The sequence below is a fragment of the Tetranychus urticae genome, chromosome 1 (assembly GCF_039701765.1).
Source record: "Tetranychus urticae isolate SD_2017Ah chromosome 1, NJAU_TeUrti_SD_1.0, whole genome shotgun sequence".
NCBI lineage: Eukaryota > Metazoa > Arthropoda > Arachnida > Trombidiformes > Tetranychidae > Tetranychus > Tetranychus urticae.
This window is the reverse complement of record NC_142958.1, coordinates 21,384,706-21,403,723: the sequence shown is the minus strand read 5'-3', so window position 1 is coordinate 21,403,723 and position 19,018 is coordinate 21,384,706. Positions and strand designations below refer to the sequence as shown.

Below are 19,018 nucleotides of genomic sequence, written 5' to 3'. Positions count from 1 at the left end.
TCAGTTTTAAATTATTAAATTATTTTGATTGTTACATATGAGTTGGGACTTGTGATTAGGTTTGTAGGGAAATAAAAACTAAGGCCATTAATGATGTTAAGAAATTTCTCCGATTGACAGTTTCAGAGAAAATCGAGCTCAAAGTTCAAACTTTGTTCGTCTTTTGCTCAATTATTTAACCAGATTTTTTCATGAAACTCATTTTACTGATGTAACTTTCGATGATCATCCAGAAAATCCAAAAATTTTGAGAAAAAAATATCTTGTTCTGATCACATGGGATATAAGATAATACAGCATTTCTCGGTGAATTTCGTCGAGTTTTCACTACCTTTAGTCAAATTTTCATTACATTTAGTCAACCCGGTAGAGGGCGAGTTAACTCAAGATTTTTTGTCATTAGCTTTAGTCAGTTGTCATAAGATTTAGTCAAGTTTGCAAAAGGATTAGTCAAAACCCTTTCTCTTGTTGGACTTACAATTTAAAAGCTTCTTTTTGAATTAGCAAAATCAGTTTCAATTCATTTTCGAATTAGTAAGATGTCTTTTCCACCTAAAAAATTATTGCTAGTTCAAATTTTGCTTCTCGATTTCTCATGTTAAATTTATTTATAATTTTTTTCGTAATTGAAATTGTCTTCTAAATTGTGTGTAAATTGCTAACAATTTTGCTGACTCAAAAAGAAGCTTTTAAATTGTAAGTCCAACAAGAGAAAGGGCTTTGACTAATCCTTTTGCAAACTTGACTAAATCTTATGACAACTGACTAAAGCTAATGACAAAAAATCTTGAGTTAACTCGCCCTCTACCGGGTTTACTAAATCTAATGAAAATTTGACTAAAGGTAGTGAAAACTCGACGAAATTCACCGAGAAATGCTGTATGACTGAATACCTAATAAAAATCACGGCAGATTTCTAATTGCTAATCTAATTTAATTTTCTGGGTGATCATCAAAAGTTACATCAGTGAAATGAGTTTCATGAAAAATCTGGTTAAATAATTGAGCAAAAGACGAACAAAGTTTGAACTTTGAGCTCGATTTTCTCTGAAACTGTCAATCTGAGAAATTTCTTAATATCATTAATGGCCTTAGTTTTTATTTCCCTACAAACCTAATCACAAGTCCCAACTCATATGTAACAATCAAAATAATTTAATAATTTAAAACTGATTTTAATTTGATTATTTGCCGGGTATTCGTCTATTTGCCCGGTATTTGCCTATTTGCCCGGAGTTTGCCTATTTGCCCGGTATTTGCCTTTTACCAGTATCCGTCTTTTTACTGTTAACTGTTGCCAGCTGAGTGAAGCAGCAATTTGTTTTATACTCACTCACTCAATCTACTGGAAGTTTCTCGAGCTCTCAAGCATTTTTCCTGAAATTTCTCTGCGTTCTTTATTTAACCCTTCAATAATCTTGTGTGACTGTACCACACCCAAAATATTGTCACCGAGCCGGGTTCCATGTGTAGTATGCTGATGAAGAGAATGGGTCTGACGACTGTTTAAGATGTTTAATAAAAAAAGGAACAGTTTTCAAAGACGAAACTTAATTGACATTCTTTATTAGCTTCCATAGTTATATGAAAATACTGTAAAGTATACAAAATAAAGATATCAAAAACTTTTACTTAACACCAAGCAAAAACAAATACTTCAAGACGAATTTACCACAAATCAAAATACTCAAATACTCAAACTTGAGGATCCACAACTAAACTTTTGGATAAATGATCAATTTTCATGTCTTCTTTATATAGTCCCGTTTGGGAGACTAAAGTACGTGACCTTAAATCACCAGATAGTCGTTTGGCCTTTTCCCTGCTTAATAGTTATGCTTTAGCAATTTATTATCTGGGAAAGTAGGGTCTGACGGACCATTAAACCTAGTTTTAGGCTTTAGTCAGTATGCAAATGTCTTATTTATTAGTTAATTCTCAATATTTTACGAGTTAGGGTAGCATTTCTCCGAAACATTTAAGGTTCTCTGGTAATTCTTAAATCATAAAATAAGTCTTATTTATTCTCATGCAAATCTCTATTCTTCGAAAATTAGTTTCTCAGGACCTTAGCTTTGCTTAAAATCCATCATAGTTTATTTCTTTATTTTATTTATTCCAAGAAATCTAAGGTCTGACATGCATTTTATTTCCAATTCTCAATATGACATTAAATTAATCAATCCAAATCCAGGGTCTGACAATATTAATAGTAAAAAGAAAGTTTACACCCTTATTGATCGTAGGTACGCCTCGATCGAAGGAAAAATTGTAGCTACAATGTAGATAAAATGCTAAAGAATTATGAAATAAAAGTTAGTTCAATTGGAACTCAAAAGAAGAAAAGTTGAAAGACATTATTATCAATGTAAAATATCATCAATTGTAAATTAATGTTATTTCAATGTATCTGTTTCCCAGTAACACGGTTTAATGTTGAATTATTATTACAGTGATTTACTTGTATTTCATCGACAAATAAGTCTCTACCATCTTTAATCAACAATACTATCAACTACAATCATCACCATTTGATGGTTAAACCAGTGCAATCATCAATGTGTTGGATCAAATCTCTTTTTCCGTTCTCTTCTGCTCTCTCACCTCTTTTCCTACGGTGAAATTCATCAAGACACTGTTATTAATTGAATAGTAACATTAATTGTTGGAGCAAACACACGCCTAAAGAAAGGAAGGAAGGAAAATTATTATCACAGTGCTTATACTATTAATACTATTGCCATTATTCAATTAACCATATTAATTTATTATTATCATGTTATTACTACGTCTACCAAATGATTTTCAAGTCAAGCCTAACTAACCAACAGCAGTGCAATCAACGTTGAACCTGATATTTTACGCAAGCCAATTTGAAGACACACTAACCAATACTAAACAAGGCAACAGAGAATCAAAAACCAAAGTCGCCAACATAAACTGGAAATATAGTCCAAAAATTTAAGTTGAATAATCGCTGAGTGCAATTGAATTAACTCTTTTTCTCTCTGTTTTTGCTCTTCTCCCTCCCTCTATCTTTATTTCCCTAAACAATCGTTTACTCATCTATTCCCTCATCCTTGATTCTATCAAATTCTCTCTCTATTTCAAACTTGTTTTTCTTCACGTTTGATGAATAAGTTGATTTTGATTAACGATAATCCAAAGTGACAACTATTGATCGCACTTGTCTGATCTCTGTCTTGGCAAACAGCGTGAGCAAAGAATCTTTTTATGGTGAAGGAATGAGAATCGCCAGTTCAGACTTTTACATAGTTTTTCATGTCTGGTAACACAATTATAGTCAACTTAGTGGTCTTCGTTTTTCGTTACTTGCCATAATCGCAAACACATCATTAACTTTACCCACTAAATCTCAATTTTTATCAATAATCATCATAATCATCAAGCAACAAACTCATTTTGTCGTCTTATCCAGCTTAACCTAATCGTATGTAAACTACCAAATGAGTCGCATGTTAGACTTAACAATCATTGAGAACGATCATTGATCTACAATTGTCTATAAACGTGCATGAGACAATAATCTCAGATACAGAAATTCAGAAACTCATAAATTCAGATACACCAATCACAAGCTGAAACATAGATCTATTGTTTCCTAAGATATCAAAATGAAAAATCTTATAACCAACTCACAGTATCGAAAAATATAAGTGACATTTTTCTGCTCAGGATAACAAAACCGATTGTTAACGAACTTATGAGGGATGGCATAATAAACTGTAATTGACTCTTTTTCGCCTGGTGTTCACCCTTGGTTTGACAAAGCCAAAAGTGACTTGCGAATTTGTTTTGATTATCGCTAGCTATATGCAATAACGGTGAAAGACTCATACCCAATCCCGAAAAAATACAAATGTTGTCTTGTTCATATTAATAAGATATAATAGTTTTAAGCAAAACAATTGAAGAACATTTAGAACAATTACAAGCTGTCTTTGATAGCACGAGATGAGCTAGTTCACGTTCAAATCGGAAAACGCTTTTTCTTTGCGAAGAAAATTTAGTATCTTGGACACATCATTAGTACTGGTCAAGAACCCAATGCAGAGAAGATTTGTGCAGTGAGAAATTTCCCTATTCCTTGTGCTTTGAAGGACATTAGAGCTTTCGTTGTTATTGAATCAGATGATAGAAACTATTATAGAAATAGAAATAATATATTAATAGAAACGCAGTTGTAAACAGATGCTTCAGGTGTAGAATTAGGAGCAATTTTGCTACAAAATCATGCAAATAAATAGAAACTTGTCGCCTTTGCAAGTTGCAAATCAACGGTACTCAGATTAATTATCCAATTTCAGACAAAAATGTCTTGCTACATTTATGCTTTTGAGAAATTCAGACATTATCTTGAAGGAATCACATTTGAAATTGTAACCAGTCATTGCGCATTGTCTTTCTTGTGACCTAAAACTAAATTTCTCCTCAAGATTAATGCGTTATGCAATGACACTACAAGCTTTTGAATTCAAGATAATTTATAAATCGGGTAAGGTTCATGCAGACGCTGATTGTTTAAGTCGTTACCCAACTAATGATCCCGAATTTAACAAAATCGATGATGATAATAAGGAACAAGGAGATGATATTTTCACACTCTTAATTAGTAAACGAATAATTACGACGAATACGTAGACGCAGACGAATAAAATATTAATCTCATTGAAGTGAACCCAAGCTCATATTCAAAAATTGACCGACATGGATAAATTCGAACCTAAAATAAAAAATAGAATCTTACTTAATTTCAGCATGAAAAATGGTATTTTTGAGAAAAGCTTCATAACAGACATAGGAATGAACTAGGTTCCAGTTTTACCCGCACCTCTAGTCAAAAAGTTTTGCAATCTTATCATAATGATGCTACTTCAGGTCATTGTGGTCTCTATCAAACATATACAAAATTAAAACCTAAATATTATTGGGCACGAATGACAAAAGATATTGCAAAGCATATTGACTCTTGTGAATGTAAACTTAATAAAAAGGGAATCGGTAATGCAATTTCGCCACTAAAGCCAATTTATATCACATCTCCATTTGAGAAAGTGGGAATTGATATACTTGGTCCTTTGCCTCCTTCTTTAGGGAAAGAATACATCATTGTGGCCACCGAATACTTTACTCGGTGGGTAGAAATGAAGGCTTTGGCAAAGAAAAATGCACTAAGTACTGCAAAATTTTTGGTTGAAAATATTTTCTCACACCCCGGCTGCCCTAAGACAATCGTTAGTAATCAAGGCCGTAATTTTATTGCTGATACTATTAAAGAAATCGCTGCGTTTATGAATACCAAATGGCAACTGTCAACCACTTATCATCCTCAGAATAACGGGTTGACTGAAAGAATCGAACGATTTGTCAGATGTTAAGTTATTCTTGTCAGAAAACTAATCGTTTAAGATGGAATCAAATATTACCATTGATAAATTTAGCTTGTAGTAGTGCTGCAAACCAAAGTACACAGTATTCACCATTCTTTCTCATGTATGGAAGAGAAGCTGATTTACCGAGTCACACAAGTTCTGGTTGATGGTAACCTGATCTTAGGTCTAAAATACTAAATTATTGTAAAGCACCTAATGAAATACTTATATTTGGGATTAGGTATGATTCTTTCACCGTTATTGCATTTATCTAGCGATAGTCAAACAAATAGGTAAGTAACCTGTCTTTTTGCTTTGTAAATCCACGGGAGAACACCAGGCGAAAAAGAGTCAATTACAGTGTATTATGCCATCCCCATACTATGCAGATTCGTTAACAATCAGTTTTGTTATCTCTCCTTTTTCACCTTTTTCAACGTTCAACTCTAGTTTAGGTATTTTTGATTATGAAAAAATGTTGTGATTGGTTCAATTTCGGTACCTGCGACCAATTCTGATTACTGATTTGCATCAGAAGATACAAAATCATTCATGCGTGCGCTTCATTTGAATCCTCAGATTAAACATCTAAAATTCGTTTTGACTGCACAGATTTTTAACTATTCGCATCTTTTCTATGATGTACTTCAAACAGGTATGCCTAGCGATGTAGATAAGATCATTTACATTTTATATGGGACTTCTTATTTTGATTCTAACTTATTCATTCGAACTTGTTTTTCATACGATGCTGAATCTCCTACGTTGAAGTCTATGTTTTCTCATAATTTTTAGATTGTTTTTCATAGGTTTCATCGTCTTTATTCTTGCTAACCCTTTCGCTGACGTCCATATATTATTGATAAGTTTTAAATATTCAGTGAATCTCACTTCTTTATTTTCTGGATTCAATTTACAAGCCATTGGTAAATTAGCTTCTCTTTCATGCAGGAGAAAGAATGTTGATTCCATCTTAAACGATTAGTTTCCTGACAAGAATGACTTAATATCTGACAAATCGTTCGATTCTTTCAGTCAACTCGTTATTCTGAGGATGATAAGTGGTTGACAGTTGCCATTTGGTATTCATAAACGCAGCGATTTCTTTAATAGTATCAGCAATGAAAGTACGGCCTTGATTACTAACGATTGTCTTAGGGCAGCCGGGGTGTGAGAAAATGTTTTCAACCAAAAATTTTGCAGTACTTAGTGCATTTTTCTTTGCCAAAGCCTTCATTTCTACCCACCGAGTAAAGTAATCGGTGGCCACAATGATGTATTCTTTCCCTAAAGAAGGAGGCAAATGACCAAGTATATCAATTCCCACTTTCTCAAATGGAGATGTGATATAAATTGGCTTTAGTGGCGAAATTGCATTACCGATTCCCTTTTTATTAAGTTGACATTCACAAGAGTCAATATGCTTTGCAATATCTTTTGTCATTCGTGCCCAATAATATTTAGGTTTTAATTTTGTATATGTTTGATAGAGACCACAATGATCTGAAGTAGCATCATTATGATAAGATTGCAAAACTTTTTGACTAGAGTTGCGGGTAAAACTGGAACCTAGTTCATTCCTATGTCTGTTATGAAGCTTTTCTCAAAAATACCATTTTTCATTCTGAAATTAAGTAAGATTCTATTTTTTATTTTAGGTTCGAATTTATCCATGTCGGTCAATTTTTGAATATGAGCTTGGGTTCACTTCAATGAGATTAATATTTTATTCGTCTGCGTCTACGTATTCGTCGTAATTATTCGTTTACTAATTAAGAGAGTGAAAATATCATCTCCTTGTTCCTTATTATCATCATCGATTTTGTTAAATTTGGGATCATTAGTCGGGTAACGACTTAAACAATCAGCGTCTGCATGAACCTTACCCGATTTATAAGTCATCTTGAATTCAAAAGCTTGTAGTGTCATTGCATAACGCATTAATCTTGAGGAGAAATTTAGTTTTAGGTCACAAGAAAAACAATGCGCAATGACTGGTTACAACTTCAAATGTGATTCCTTCAAGATAATGTCTGAATTTCTCAAAAGCATAAATGTAGCAAGACATTTTTGTCTGAAATTGGATAATTAATAAGATAATTGTTCTTTCATGAAGCACCCGAAATCTTAAATTGAATATGATTGTTGAGAAACATAAAAGAGGATGATTCAATTGATTGTAAATTTACACGTTTAGATTAATATTAAAGCCACACAGAATTTTTCCATTAAGTGAACAAGAATGTAAAAATCAAACAAAGTAGCGTAACACTTATCAACAACCTATGGTCACAAGCGCAACAAATGAAGTGATCGGATTGAATTTTAGCCAATAAATCAGTTTAGTAATGTATCAAATCGGTTGAATTCACAATTTCATCATTCAATCAAAAAATAAATTGCAATCATATTCTTTGCTCATCATGAAAGACTATGTTTGCTATAGACTTTTTATCATTACCTTAATTTTCAATCCATTTTACTTTACACTGTTCAGTGTTAGTTGGACTTTTACCTTCAATTTGATTAGACTAATTCATCTTGCTGTCAAGAAAACAAGAAAACTTATTCATGGAAACTCTGTCAAGATATTATATAATACAATGTTGCGCTTTTATCGATATCTGAATTACTCGACGAAACGTCTTTACTTGTAAACATAATAATAACATGCAATTAATGCTTAATGATATCTGTATTTGATAATCATGCTGTGCTTTGGTACTTAAGGTGATGATTATGGGTTAAGTTGAAAAGTCCTGTGTTTGTCGAATGGTTTGAAATATGATTTTAACCTAATCTTGGACCAAGATTCTTGGTTCAATATTTCATTTGCAAGAGTTTATTGACAATATTGGTTTAACATATATTAGACCGTTTTATTGAAGCTAGAGATGAATAATTTGATTTTATCAAAATTTCAGTCGATTTTCATGTCCAAATATATGATAATTTTAAAAAAATATTTGATTTCCTATTGAGAATAGCATGAGACTCTACTTTAGTCTAATATAAATGCAGTTTCAAGATCTGTGTCGAAGTCACGAGATTGATTAACAAATGCATGTACCCAAACCTTGCTATTTTATCAACAATCGTGCCTCCAAATATTATGCTTTAGGGAGATTGTGTAGTAAACGGTTGAATAACAGAATTTTACTTTCATTATCTGACTATCTTAGAGGGGATAGCAAAGATAGGACTAGTGCATTCAGGGGCTTATCGAAGCTAAGAGAAACTCCTATTTATCTCTCCAAGGTCGAGTACATGGGCTTGAGTGAATGAGATGAGAGGAGAGTTACGTTCACTGCATATATAAACCACTCACTTCAGTCTCTCCTTTCATTGCAATTTTTTCCCAGTTTTTTCATCTGTTATTGAAAACTCAGTCTAAAAAGTTGTTTACCTGATTTTCGTAAGCTAAATTCATCATAATTTCAACTTTCAAGCTTTCAATCTTTTCACAATTATTTACAAGTTATGTTTTCGCTGTTTAATTTTCAATTGCCTCAACCTTTCATTATCTGACTATCTTAGAGGGGATAGCAAAGATAGGACTAGTGCATTCAGGGGCTTATCGAAGCTAAGAGAAACTCCTATTTATCTCTCCAAGGTCGAGTACATGGGCTTGAGTGAATGAGATGAGAGGAGAGTTACGTTCACTGCATATATAAACCACTCACTTCAGTCTCTCCTTTCATTGCAATTTTTTCCCAGTTTTTTCATCTGTTATTGAAAACTCAGTCTAAAAAGTTGTTTACCTGATTTTCGTAAGCTAAATTCATCATAATTTCAACTTTCAAGCTTTCAATCTTTTCACAATTATTTACAAGTTATGTTTTCGCTGTTTAATTTTCAATTGCCTCAACCTTTCATTATCTGACTATCTTAGAGGGGATAGCAAAGATAGGACTAGTGCATTCAGGGGCTTATCGAAGCTAAGAGAAACTCCTATTTATCTCTCCAAGGTCGAGTACATGGGCTTGAGTGAATGAGATGAGAGGAGAGTTACGTTCACTGCATATATAAACCACTCACTTCAGTCTCTCCTTTCATTGCAATTTTTTCCCAGTTTTTTCATCTGTTATTGAAAACTCAGTCTAAAAAGTTGTTTACCTGATTTTCGTAAGCTAAATTCATCATAATTTCAACTTTCAAGCTTTCAATCTTTTCACAATTATTTACAAGTTATGTTTTCGCTGTTTAATTTTCAATTGCCTCAACCTTTATTGAACGTATTAATTGGAGTTACTCTCTTCAGGTTGGTAAAGTATTTGTTTAATACAATAAAAAGGATTCGTTCATTACCAGCTGGTCCTTGGGGTCTTCCTATTGTTGGTTATTTACCCTTTCTTGGTGATCATGTTTACCTTCAGTTTGACCAATTGTCCAAAAAGTATGGACCAGTTTATTGTTTAAAATTGGGTTCTTTCGATGTGGTCTTGGTTTGTGATTGGCCTCATCTGAAAGATGCTACTTCCAATGATGCCTTACTTGCTCGACCATATGAAACACTCGTTCCTGGTAGTGAACGCTCATTTGCTGAAATGTCAGGAGATCCTTGGCGTCAACACAAACGCTTATCACTACACATTTTGCGTGATGTTGGTTTGGGGAAGAATAAAATTGAAACTTTGATCAAAGAAGAGATTGACCAGTTTCTAACAACTTTGGACACTGATGGTAAACCTGTTGATTTTAGTCAAAAAATCGGTCCATCAATTTCTAATAACATTGCGATATTATTATTTGGTCATAAATATGATTACAATGATCCTGCTAAAATCGAAATGGACCGAGCTCAAATTGCTTTTACTCGTTTATTCAAATTCGCCGGTATCTTAGCATTTCTTCCTTGGTTAACTAAGGTATTAGTCTTACTTGGAAAGTTTGATGTTCACCTCATAAAAAAAAATTTCATGATTGTCGATGAATTCGTTCAAGATGAAGTCAACAGACACCGAGAGAATTATAATGAAAATCATGAAGTCGTCGATTACATCGATGGTTACTTGGAGGAGAGGAAAAACCGAGAGAAACAGAATATTCCTGAAGATACTTTCACCCTTAATACACTGAAGCGAAATGCGGCTGCATTTTTTGGTGCTGGGTCTGAAACTGTGTACAGTACAATGGAATGGGCAATATTATACCTTGTAAAATACCCAGAATATCAAGAAAAAATACGTTCAGAGATAGCTGATGTCATTGGATTTGAAAGAAAACCAGATTATGCTGATAGAGCAAGAATGCCATTTACGATGGCGTTTATTCATGAAGTTCAGCGAATCGAATCAATCATTGCAAATAATTTACTCAGAAGAGCATCTGAAGATACCAAAATTGGTAATCACTTCATACCTAAAGATACGTTGGTGATGTTCAATTTCTGGTCAGTTAATCATGATCCTAATTTATGGCCTAATCCAGATAAATTTGATCCAACTCGTTACCTTACTGAAGATGGTTCTAAAGCAGTGAAACCACCTTATCTCATACCTTTCAGTGCTGGTAAAAGGAACTGTCCTGGTGAAGGTTTAGCCAATGTTGAGTTGTTTTTATATTTAGTTTGTATGGTACAAAGATATCGTATCAAAGTCGAACCAGGAACTGAAATATCTTTTGAAGCAGTTTTCGGAATTTCAAGACGTCCAGCTAACCTTCCACTTTTCATTTTTGAAAAAGTAGTCCATTAAGACTAAATTTTGGTTATTAAGTACACTACAGAGTTTCTAGAAAGTTTCTGGTGTGTAGGCGTACGTCTTTTAGCTGCACAATAAACTAATATTAATTAATTTTCATAATGAATGCCCTTTTCTTGCTCATTTTATCTCCTCCCATACACCAGAAACTTTCTATCCACTCTGTAGTTTCAAGCATAAGATAGTCTTTGATAAACGCCGTCTACTATACTGAGGTAATTAAGCATCTTACGTATAGTAGATGGTGTTTATCAAAAATTAATTTATCGATGAAACTGCTAAGTACTCATTCACAAATGATATCAATTGATTTTGGTCCATTTTCTTGTCTTTCTTATTGAATCTATCAAAATATTATTAACATTAAGACCATTTTGTTTATTATTCAATGAAATTTTTCCTCATATCTCTTGTATTTGCCAATCTAATCCATCTGTATGTACTCATAACTTTAATTAATATTTTATTACACTTAAATAAAATGAGAAAATTCAATCAACGTGAATCAATCAGTTAACTTTTTGTATTAGTGGTTCATTTTTCATTGCATGGATATAAATTGCAATCTTATTAAAAATTTGTTCATCATGAAAGATTTTTACCGTTTCTCACCCATCCTTCACTTTTCTAGAAACATTAAATCAAATTATTAACTGAATCTTTTTTACAATCTATTGAGATTATTACAGAACTATTTCACAGAATATCATTATCTTGTTAGTCTATATTTTTCTCCGTAAATCTTTATCTTGATTTTTTACCATGCATTCATTTTCAATCAATAACGCTGTTGATTTAAGTTGCACTTCTGATTGGATCTCTAATTAAGAGTCACTTGCATGTACTTTCCATTATAAAATGCGCTGTTACTTAAACGGTCTGAAATGGTACATTCGACTGTCCAAATATGGTTTAAAGATTTTGGTAAAAAATTATTTAATATTAAAATTGAATCACTATCCAAAAGTTATTACATGGGAATAATGTAAAGGGAGAAAATAATTTTCAGGAACTAAAAAGGATGACATGATTTGTTTGTGAATAACAATCACAATCAATATTCCCAAAATGAGACTTTGTTAAGGTCGCTAATAAAATTTAACCTGATTGGGTCTGTTCGCTCAAGTTTAGAACTGATGTTCGTCAAGGATTATTGTTCGGGACTAGTTTGTCGATAGTTAGAGGTCTAACCTAGAATGGTGCAGGAGGAATCTTCATCAGATTAAAATTCAATGTTGATTCAATGACAGTAAATTAACACAAACTATCAAACCTGTGAGAAAATAAGCCAAAGTGATGAGCCCATGAAGTCTCATTTTGGGAATATTGACTGGAATGGATAAAAAATAAATATAATGTAACACACAACATTACAAGATAGGAATTGGTCCCAGTGATCGGCGGTACAAGTTGGTTAGCGTTTTAGTCTTGATTTCCAACATAAGTTGAGAAAACTCTTGACAATATACTATTCGATTTAGCTCCAGTCGGTGCAGTTCCAGAAGGTGGAAGTAAACCTGTACATTTGTCTCCTTTGTAAGATTGACAGACAATCTCGGGTAATCTTGATGCAGCCAGACGTACCAATTTACGACTAATTTCAACAGCTTCATCGCCACATTTGGTTCGTAGATTGGTGGTTACACAATCCTCGAAACGTTTAAAGGCACAACAACTGGTTGAGATACGTTTGTCCCATTGAATGTCAGAGATTATTTCCAGAGCTGCTTTCAAGTCTTTTGTACATGTCTTTGAGTCTTTTCGTGATTCGGAGACACATTTAGCATGTTTCTTGTAGTCTTCTCGTAATTTGGTTCCAGCAGTACAGAACTCATCAGCAACTTTTTTAACTCCACTTCCAAGGAATTCAATTAATTCTCTCTGAGATTCTGTGGCACATTGGGTGGTAAAGTTTCTGTGACATTCCTCGGCTTCACGGATAAATCCACATTGTCGCTCAATTTCTTCGTCAGTTCCAGTAGCATCTATCAAAATGACATAAAAAATGTAAACATCAATTAGCTAGACACATTTAAAATTGAGCAAAGGTTGAATCAAGAATTGATCAGACCAATAAAGAACTAATTAGCACAGTTAAAAACTTTCATTTAAAAATAAAAGTAAATTGCTGTTGACAGTTCCAAATTTTCCAACTCAATGATTATTGATTGTATGCTTACCTGAAGGATTATTGGTAAAAACCAATAAAGTTGCAGCGCAAAGATCAAGCTCTCGAAGGTGACATTGTTGACTCTCAATCTGACCAATGCCTGAAAATATGAGAAAATAAGTTGATTAATAAGTTGTTTGATATAAAATAATAATTATAATCCAAACGATGAAATGTGAATAATAGATTCGTTTAGATGATACAAGTCAATCAAAACATATCTTAACTGTCACTTACACATGATAGCGAGAATAAGCGTGAAACCCAAAAATTTCATGTTGGATAACTTGATTTATGTACTTGTTTCTTTTGCTTATGAATAAAGTAAACAGTCGCAAACACAAAAACTGTAGTGATCAAATGAAAATGAAAAATATTGAAAATGTAATGTTATTTATATCAATTAAACTTGAAGTTAACTCCTTCAAGACCGTAAGAAAGTTGAGTTGAAGAAGTAAATCGAACAGAATTTTAAGGAAAAACTTCCAGAACAACGAGTGACACCATTCAATTATAAATTATTCAAAACCATTCCTTTACCTTTCCACCCATAAATAACCCACCAGGCAACTTCATAATTAAAACAATCAATGGAAATCCCCTTCAATTAGAGATATTGTCTTTTAAGCTAAATATGTAATTTGCTGATTTAACTTTTAATTGTGATTTCTTACTTTCTTCCATTTACTTTTCCGAATCACTTTTTCTGTTCATTTGATTGTCCATTGATTCTTGCGTTTTCCCCCTTCAGACAGAAATTAATGTATTGTAATCAAGCAAACATTCAATTACATTGGAAAATTTCCGCGCAATAATCAATGAAAAGTGATTGATCTGGGAATGGCTTAAACAAATGCTAGTATTGCTTAACAATTAGAGGTCGATGGTTGTCAGTTATTTGAACCACAAAATGTTCCAATAGAACCCAGAAAGAGCATTTGAACCAATGCTTTGGTGCAATATTTAGAAGCGATCTCAAGACTTTGTTGGTCGCAAAACGAGAATAAAACCGTTTTTGTGTATTCAGTGATTGAAGTGTTTATGAAAAATAAACTTTATTGCTTCAAATAAACAGAATAGATTGTAAAAATAAATCAAAACTTGATGTACTTTCTCGACTTTAGCATTATGCATTAAAATCAAACAATTGCCAATATTAATGTCAAGGTGCTTTTGAACCAGAAAAAGCAACATAACAGCAACTTTGAACAAGTAAAATGAATAACTATAATAGTTAATTCAACCTTAAAGATTCAAAGTTTATTTAAAAAATAACCAGGTAAAAAAGTCGTTAATTAAATCAAATGAATAAGGCAACTGGTTCGATTGTCTTTAGAGATTGATAGAATTGATTTATAAGAAATAATATATTATAATAGTTACATTCAAAATCTGGATGGAATTGAATTTGATAATTGTCATCTATTTACAATTTGCACTGATTATCGCGATGAATCAACCAGAAGCACAACTGAACAAATATTGCTCTTTGTCTCTGTACTTTTGTAACACTTTTCAAAACAAGATTCGATTCGATTGCGGAATCTAAATCTTCAACTGTAGATAATTTATATTAATTAAATCTATTTACTGAGAATTTGAAGGTATATAAAGCTTAACAGATGAAATAGACTAACGTTTAGAAGTTTGCTTTAAACATTATAAGTTCTGTTTTTCCTTTTTCTATTCTCTTCGCATAAAGGTTCGAGATCGGTTTTCTCTGGTAATCATCATGATTAAGCCAACTTTTACCTTGATTCTGTTACTTTTCGCGTTAACAGCAGTCCAAAGTGCATCTGATGGCGAACTGGTTTTCAAAGAAATATGTAATTGGCGTACTAGAGAGATAAAAGCAGGAACTTTTGATGAAGCTATCAAAGCTATGAACGTTTGTCGGGTAAGTAAAGTTTTTATAATAACAATCGAAATTTGTTTATTGATGAAAATTATTCAAATAAACTAATGAATTACAGGAAAAAGTATTGTCCAAAGATGAACTTGCTACAGTCGATAAATGTGAAAGTGTTGTACCGATGACCAAGGCTGACCAAGTTACCAAAACTTGTGCTGATTTCAATGGTAATAAAGACAAGTATTCTGAGGTATTTATTCACATTTCGCTGTTTATTTTATTATTTACAAAAATCGAAGATATTTCGTCTATTTAATGCTGATCATTTCTTATTAAAGCTTGTAGAATGCGAAAAGAAAGCTGTTGGTAACAAGATTGAAAAATTCATGGTAAGAAGACTTTCATTCAGTAATTTGACAAATGCAAAATGTGAACGGATTGATATTACACTTTGTTTTGATCAAGCATCATTATTGATAATCAGAGTTTCCTTGAATGAATAGAATTTTTCGACTCAAATTATGGATCAATTTAGCTTTGCAATTTTCGTACATCGAGACATTGGCATGCGATTGTTTGCAATTGAATAACGACGATTACATCTTTACTGATACCTAACCAAACTCTTCACATTTTGTTTCGGTCAACTAACATTATTATATCATAATATGATTCCAATAACTGAATCGATTCTTTTCTTTATCAAACAGGGATGTTTCTTAGCCTTCGAAAGAGATAATGAGGGTTCGAGTGCTCAAAAAGGCCGTTAGTTTGGTGGAAAGAAAGTTAAACGATGAAAATAAAGATTTGATTCTCCCAGTTATCATTACAATATTGTATCAAGTTTACTTTAATAAAAAGCAATTGAAAACATTAATTATTGTTTACTCATTACCTTTCATGACAAATACAGCTTAAACCAACTCGAAGATAGATCGGAAATTACAATGATTTTGTTAGCAATAATGTGATAACTCTAATTAGTCCATAAATATCAATTTCATAACGCAACTCTAAAAACAATAAAAAGCTTAATACATGTATCTAGTAGCTTTTAATTTTGCCTTTTACTTAACTTATCATTAATTTTGCTAAACTTTAATTATTCAAATAAACAGAATTGACTGCTAAAATAAATCAAAGCTTGATTTAGTTTCGGCAGTTTAGCATTATCGTGCATTATCGGACAATTTTAATACTAAATAAACAATCGGTTTCAATTTACTTTTGAACATACAACAAAACAATAACTTTGATCCGAAGTTGCAAATTAACCTTGAGCAAGTAAAATCATACGCTAATTAATTCAATATTCAATTGCAATCGTGATCTTTATTTACAATATAACCTGATTCTCGACAATTAATCAAACAGAAGCACAACTGAGCAAATGAAATTTAGATTAATTGATGTTTATTACACTTCTGAAAATAGGCGATCGGATGGATGGCGAACTCTAATGAATAGAACTTATTTTCAGAGTAAATCTTCAGCTGTAGATAATTGATATTAAATAAAACCAATTCGGTGAGGATTTGAAAGCATATTAAGCTTAGTAGATGAAACAGACTAACATACTGCAATTTACACTTGAACATTATAAGTTCATATTTGTCTTTTTCTTTTCTCGAAGAAAAGTTCAACGAAAACTGTCGCTGGTAATCATTATGAACCAGAAAACTTTTACTCTGTTTCTGTTAATATTCGGGATTTCGTTAGCACAACGTGCATCTGATATTAGAAAGATTTTCATAGACTTTTGTGCTCTTCGTATTCAACGAATAAAAGAAGGAACTTTTGATGAAAATAACAAAGCTACGAACGATTGTAGGGTAAGTAAAGTATTGTCGACCTAAAAAATCTGTCACCAAGTATGTTTTTTTGGTAACCAAAAAATCAAAATAAAGTCTGAATAAATGTCTAACAAAACAAGTCTAGTCAATGATCTAGACATTGTCGAAAAATGTCTGAAAAACTGATTGGGACAAACTTTGTATTAGGATAAACCTTATAATATCAATCGAAGCTTGCTTGTTAATGAAAATATGCAAATAAATTAAATAATTACAGGAAAAAATGTTGACCAAAGATGAAATTGCTACAATTGCTGAATGTGAGCGCATTTTACTGATAAACGAGGCTGACCAAGTTACCAAAATTTGTGCTGATTTCAATGGCATTAAAGGCAAGTTTACTGAGGTATTTATCCACATTTGTCTGTTTTATGTTTACAAAAAATCGATAAAAATATGATAATTCATATCTGATATCTAATACTAGAAATTTTTTATTCAAGCTCGTGCGATGCATAAAGCAAGATATTGGTAGCACAGTCCCAAAGTTCTATGTAAGAAGACATGCTTAATTTAGCGAATGCAAAACGTTGTTTTTGAACATCGTTTTGATCGAGCATTGGGTTTTCGGTTTAATTAATATAATTCTTTTCATTGAAATTACTGTTCAATCTAGTTTTGCGAATACGAAAATCCATTTGCTAATTGAAGCATTACCAGGAGTAAACTGAAGAACAACTGAAAATGGCCCGATATTCGAGATAACTGATCGACTTGGTTGCTATTTGAACCGATTCTTCGTTAAAATTGTCAATAAACACATAAAAATCCTAAATAAATAAAAAATGTCAAGGTACTTTTGAACCAGATGTAGGGTAGAGTTTTGTGCTTTCTGAAATGATTCAATTCATTTACTCTTTACGAATCTTAGATTCAATTTTAATTCATTTTAATTCATTTTATTCTCATTTTATTGTAATTGTTCAAACAATCTTCTCTCAGGTTAAACTATCTTCTCAGCTCTCTTAAGCTATACATAAATGAAGTGCATTCTTAAAGGTGTTTACTCAGTCCAGTTCATTAAGCTGAAACATTATCCATGTAAAGGCTGACCACAAACCTCAGCTAATCTAAGCTAAATCTTAAAGTTGAAAATTTAGTGCCATAAAGAAAGAGAAGCAAAAATCACTTTCTTTTTTGTCTTAACTTTCAACTGTATATCACCAGCTTTTTAATCCCTTAGCACTACCAAAGGCTAGAGTTATCTCTCTTGAGATATCATTCAAAGTTTATGTCTAAAGACATATTCAAAGGTAACGTCTCCTTAGCTTTATCAAGCTTAATCAAAGATAGCTTAATCATTTACCAACGTTGGTACCATTACCAGTTTTAGCGACACTTGTCGAAAGAGAAAAGATTGTTACTTTCAATTGTTCCCTCCAATTTTAACCTTTTGTTTTATGTACTGCTATAAAAAGCAAATTCATTCATTTTTGTAGTCACTTCAATTTTCCAAATTGTTGTCCAAGTTTCATACTTCTCAACAGTATTCTTAATTCTAGTTTTCATAAACTCTGCGATCCTCCATAAATTGGAGTTAAACCTTAAATTCAACTATTCTTATGTTCTTATAATAAAGTCTTATATTCAGTAAAAGTTTCCTCTCTTGAATTGTGTTCAATCATCTCTTAGGAGATCTCAGTATTTCACAGTAAGATTGTGAGCATTCAAATGCTATAGTGGTCCAAGATACGAACTCAAATACTTGTAGTGAAAGCAAGTGTGCAGTCTTCGCTCAGATTACTAACCCGAACCTTTCACTTGGCGACTCTGGCAGGATCGCTATTGTGTTTCCGTGCCCTTCATCATACTGTGTTCTTCAAGTCACATTCTCTGTGTGTCATTCAGTGACCTTCAACTCCAGTTCTAAAGCATCGTCTTCAACGAGCGTAAGTGCCTGACTCAGATTCTCAATTTCAAACAGAATTCGTCAAATTCAAAGACAATCTTAACTCTCAAACAATTCTCAAATTCTGTGATCGGGATCGACCTTCGAAGGCTATCTGATTTGTGCATCAAGTTTGTGTCCAAATTAACCAAATAACTCT

General features: G+C 32.4%; 4 protein-coding genes across 4 annotated transcripts; 3 read left to right on the top strand and 1 right to left on the bottom strand.

Annotated features, from left to right (window-relative positions):
• Positions 1-9,341: 9,341 nt before the first annotated feature.
• LOC107359285 (cytochrome P450 2J4-like) lies at positions 9,342-11,600 on the top strand. Its single transcript, XM_015925770.3, has one exon. The coding sequence runs from the start codon at positions 9,584-9,586 to the stop codon at positions 11,087-11,089; it is 1,506 nt and encodes a 501-aa protein (XP_015781256.2). The 5' UTR covers positions 9,342-9,583; the 3' UTR covers positions 11,090-11,600.
• Positions 11,601-12,014: 414 nt separating this feature from the next.
• LOC107372033 (uncharacterized) lies at positions 12,015-13,737 on the bottom strand. The gene is made up of 3 exons (XM_015940176.3): positions 13,503-13,737; positions 13,276-13,365; positions 12,015-13,080 (listed from the first exon to the last, which is right to left on the bottom strand). The coding sequence occupies exons 1-3, from the start codon at positions 13,540-13,542 to the stop codon at positions 12,518-12,520; spliced, it is 693 nt and encodes a 230-aa protein (XP_015795662.2). The 5' UTR covers positions 13,543-13,737; the 3' UTR covers positions 12,015-12,517.
• A 1,172-nt stretch (positions 13,738-14,909) lies between these two features.
• LOC107362276 (uncharacterized) lies at positions 14,910-15,994 on the top strand. Its single transcript, XM_015929300.3, has 4 exons — positions 14,910-15,162; positions 15,239-15,367; positions 15,456-15,506; positions 15,828-15,994. The coding sequence occupies exons 1-4, from the start codon at positions 14,998-15,000 to the stop codon at positions 15,885-15,887; spliced, it is 405 nt and encodes a 134-aa protein (XP_015784786.1). The 5' UTR covers positions 14,910-14,997; the 3' UTR covers positions 15,888-15,994.
• Positions 15,995-16,657: 663 nt separating this feature from the next.
• On the top strand, positions 16,658-17,779 carry LOC107372076 (uncharacterized). Its single transcript, XM_015940223.3, has 4 exons — positions 16,658-16,949; positions 17,188-17,316; positions 17,414-17,464; positions 17,587-17,779. Exons 1-4 carry the CDS (start codon positions 16,677-16,679, stop codon positions 17,617-17,619), a joined length of 486 nt encoding a protein of 161 aa, XP_015795709.2. The 5' UTR covers positions 16,658-16,676; the 3' UTR covers positions 17,620-17,779.
• The last annotated feature ends 1,239 nt before the right edge of the window (positions 17,780-19,018 follow it).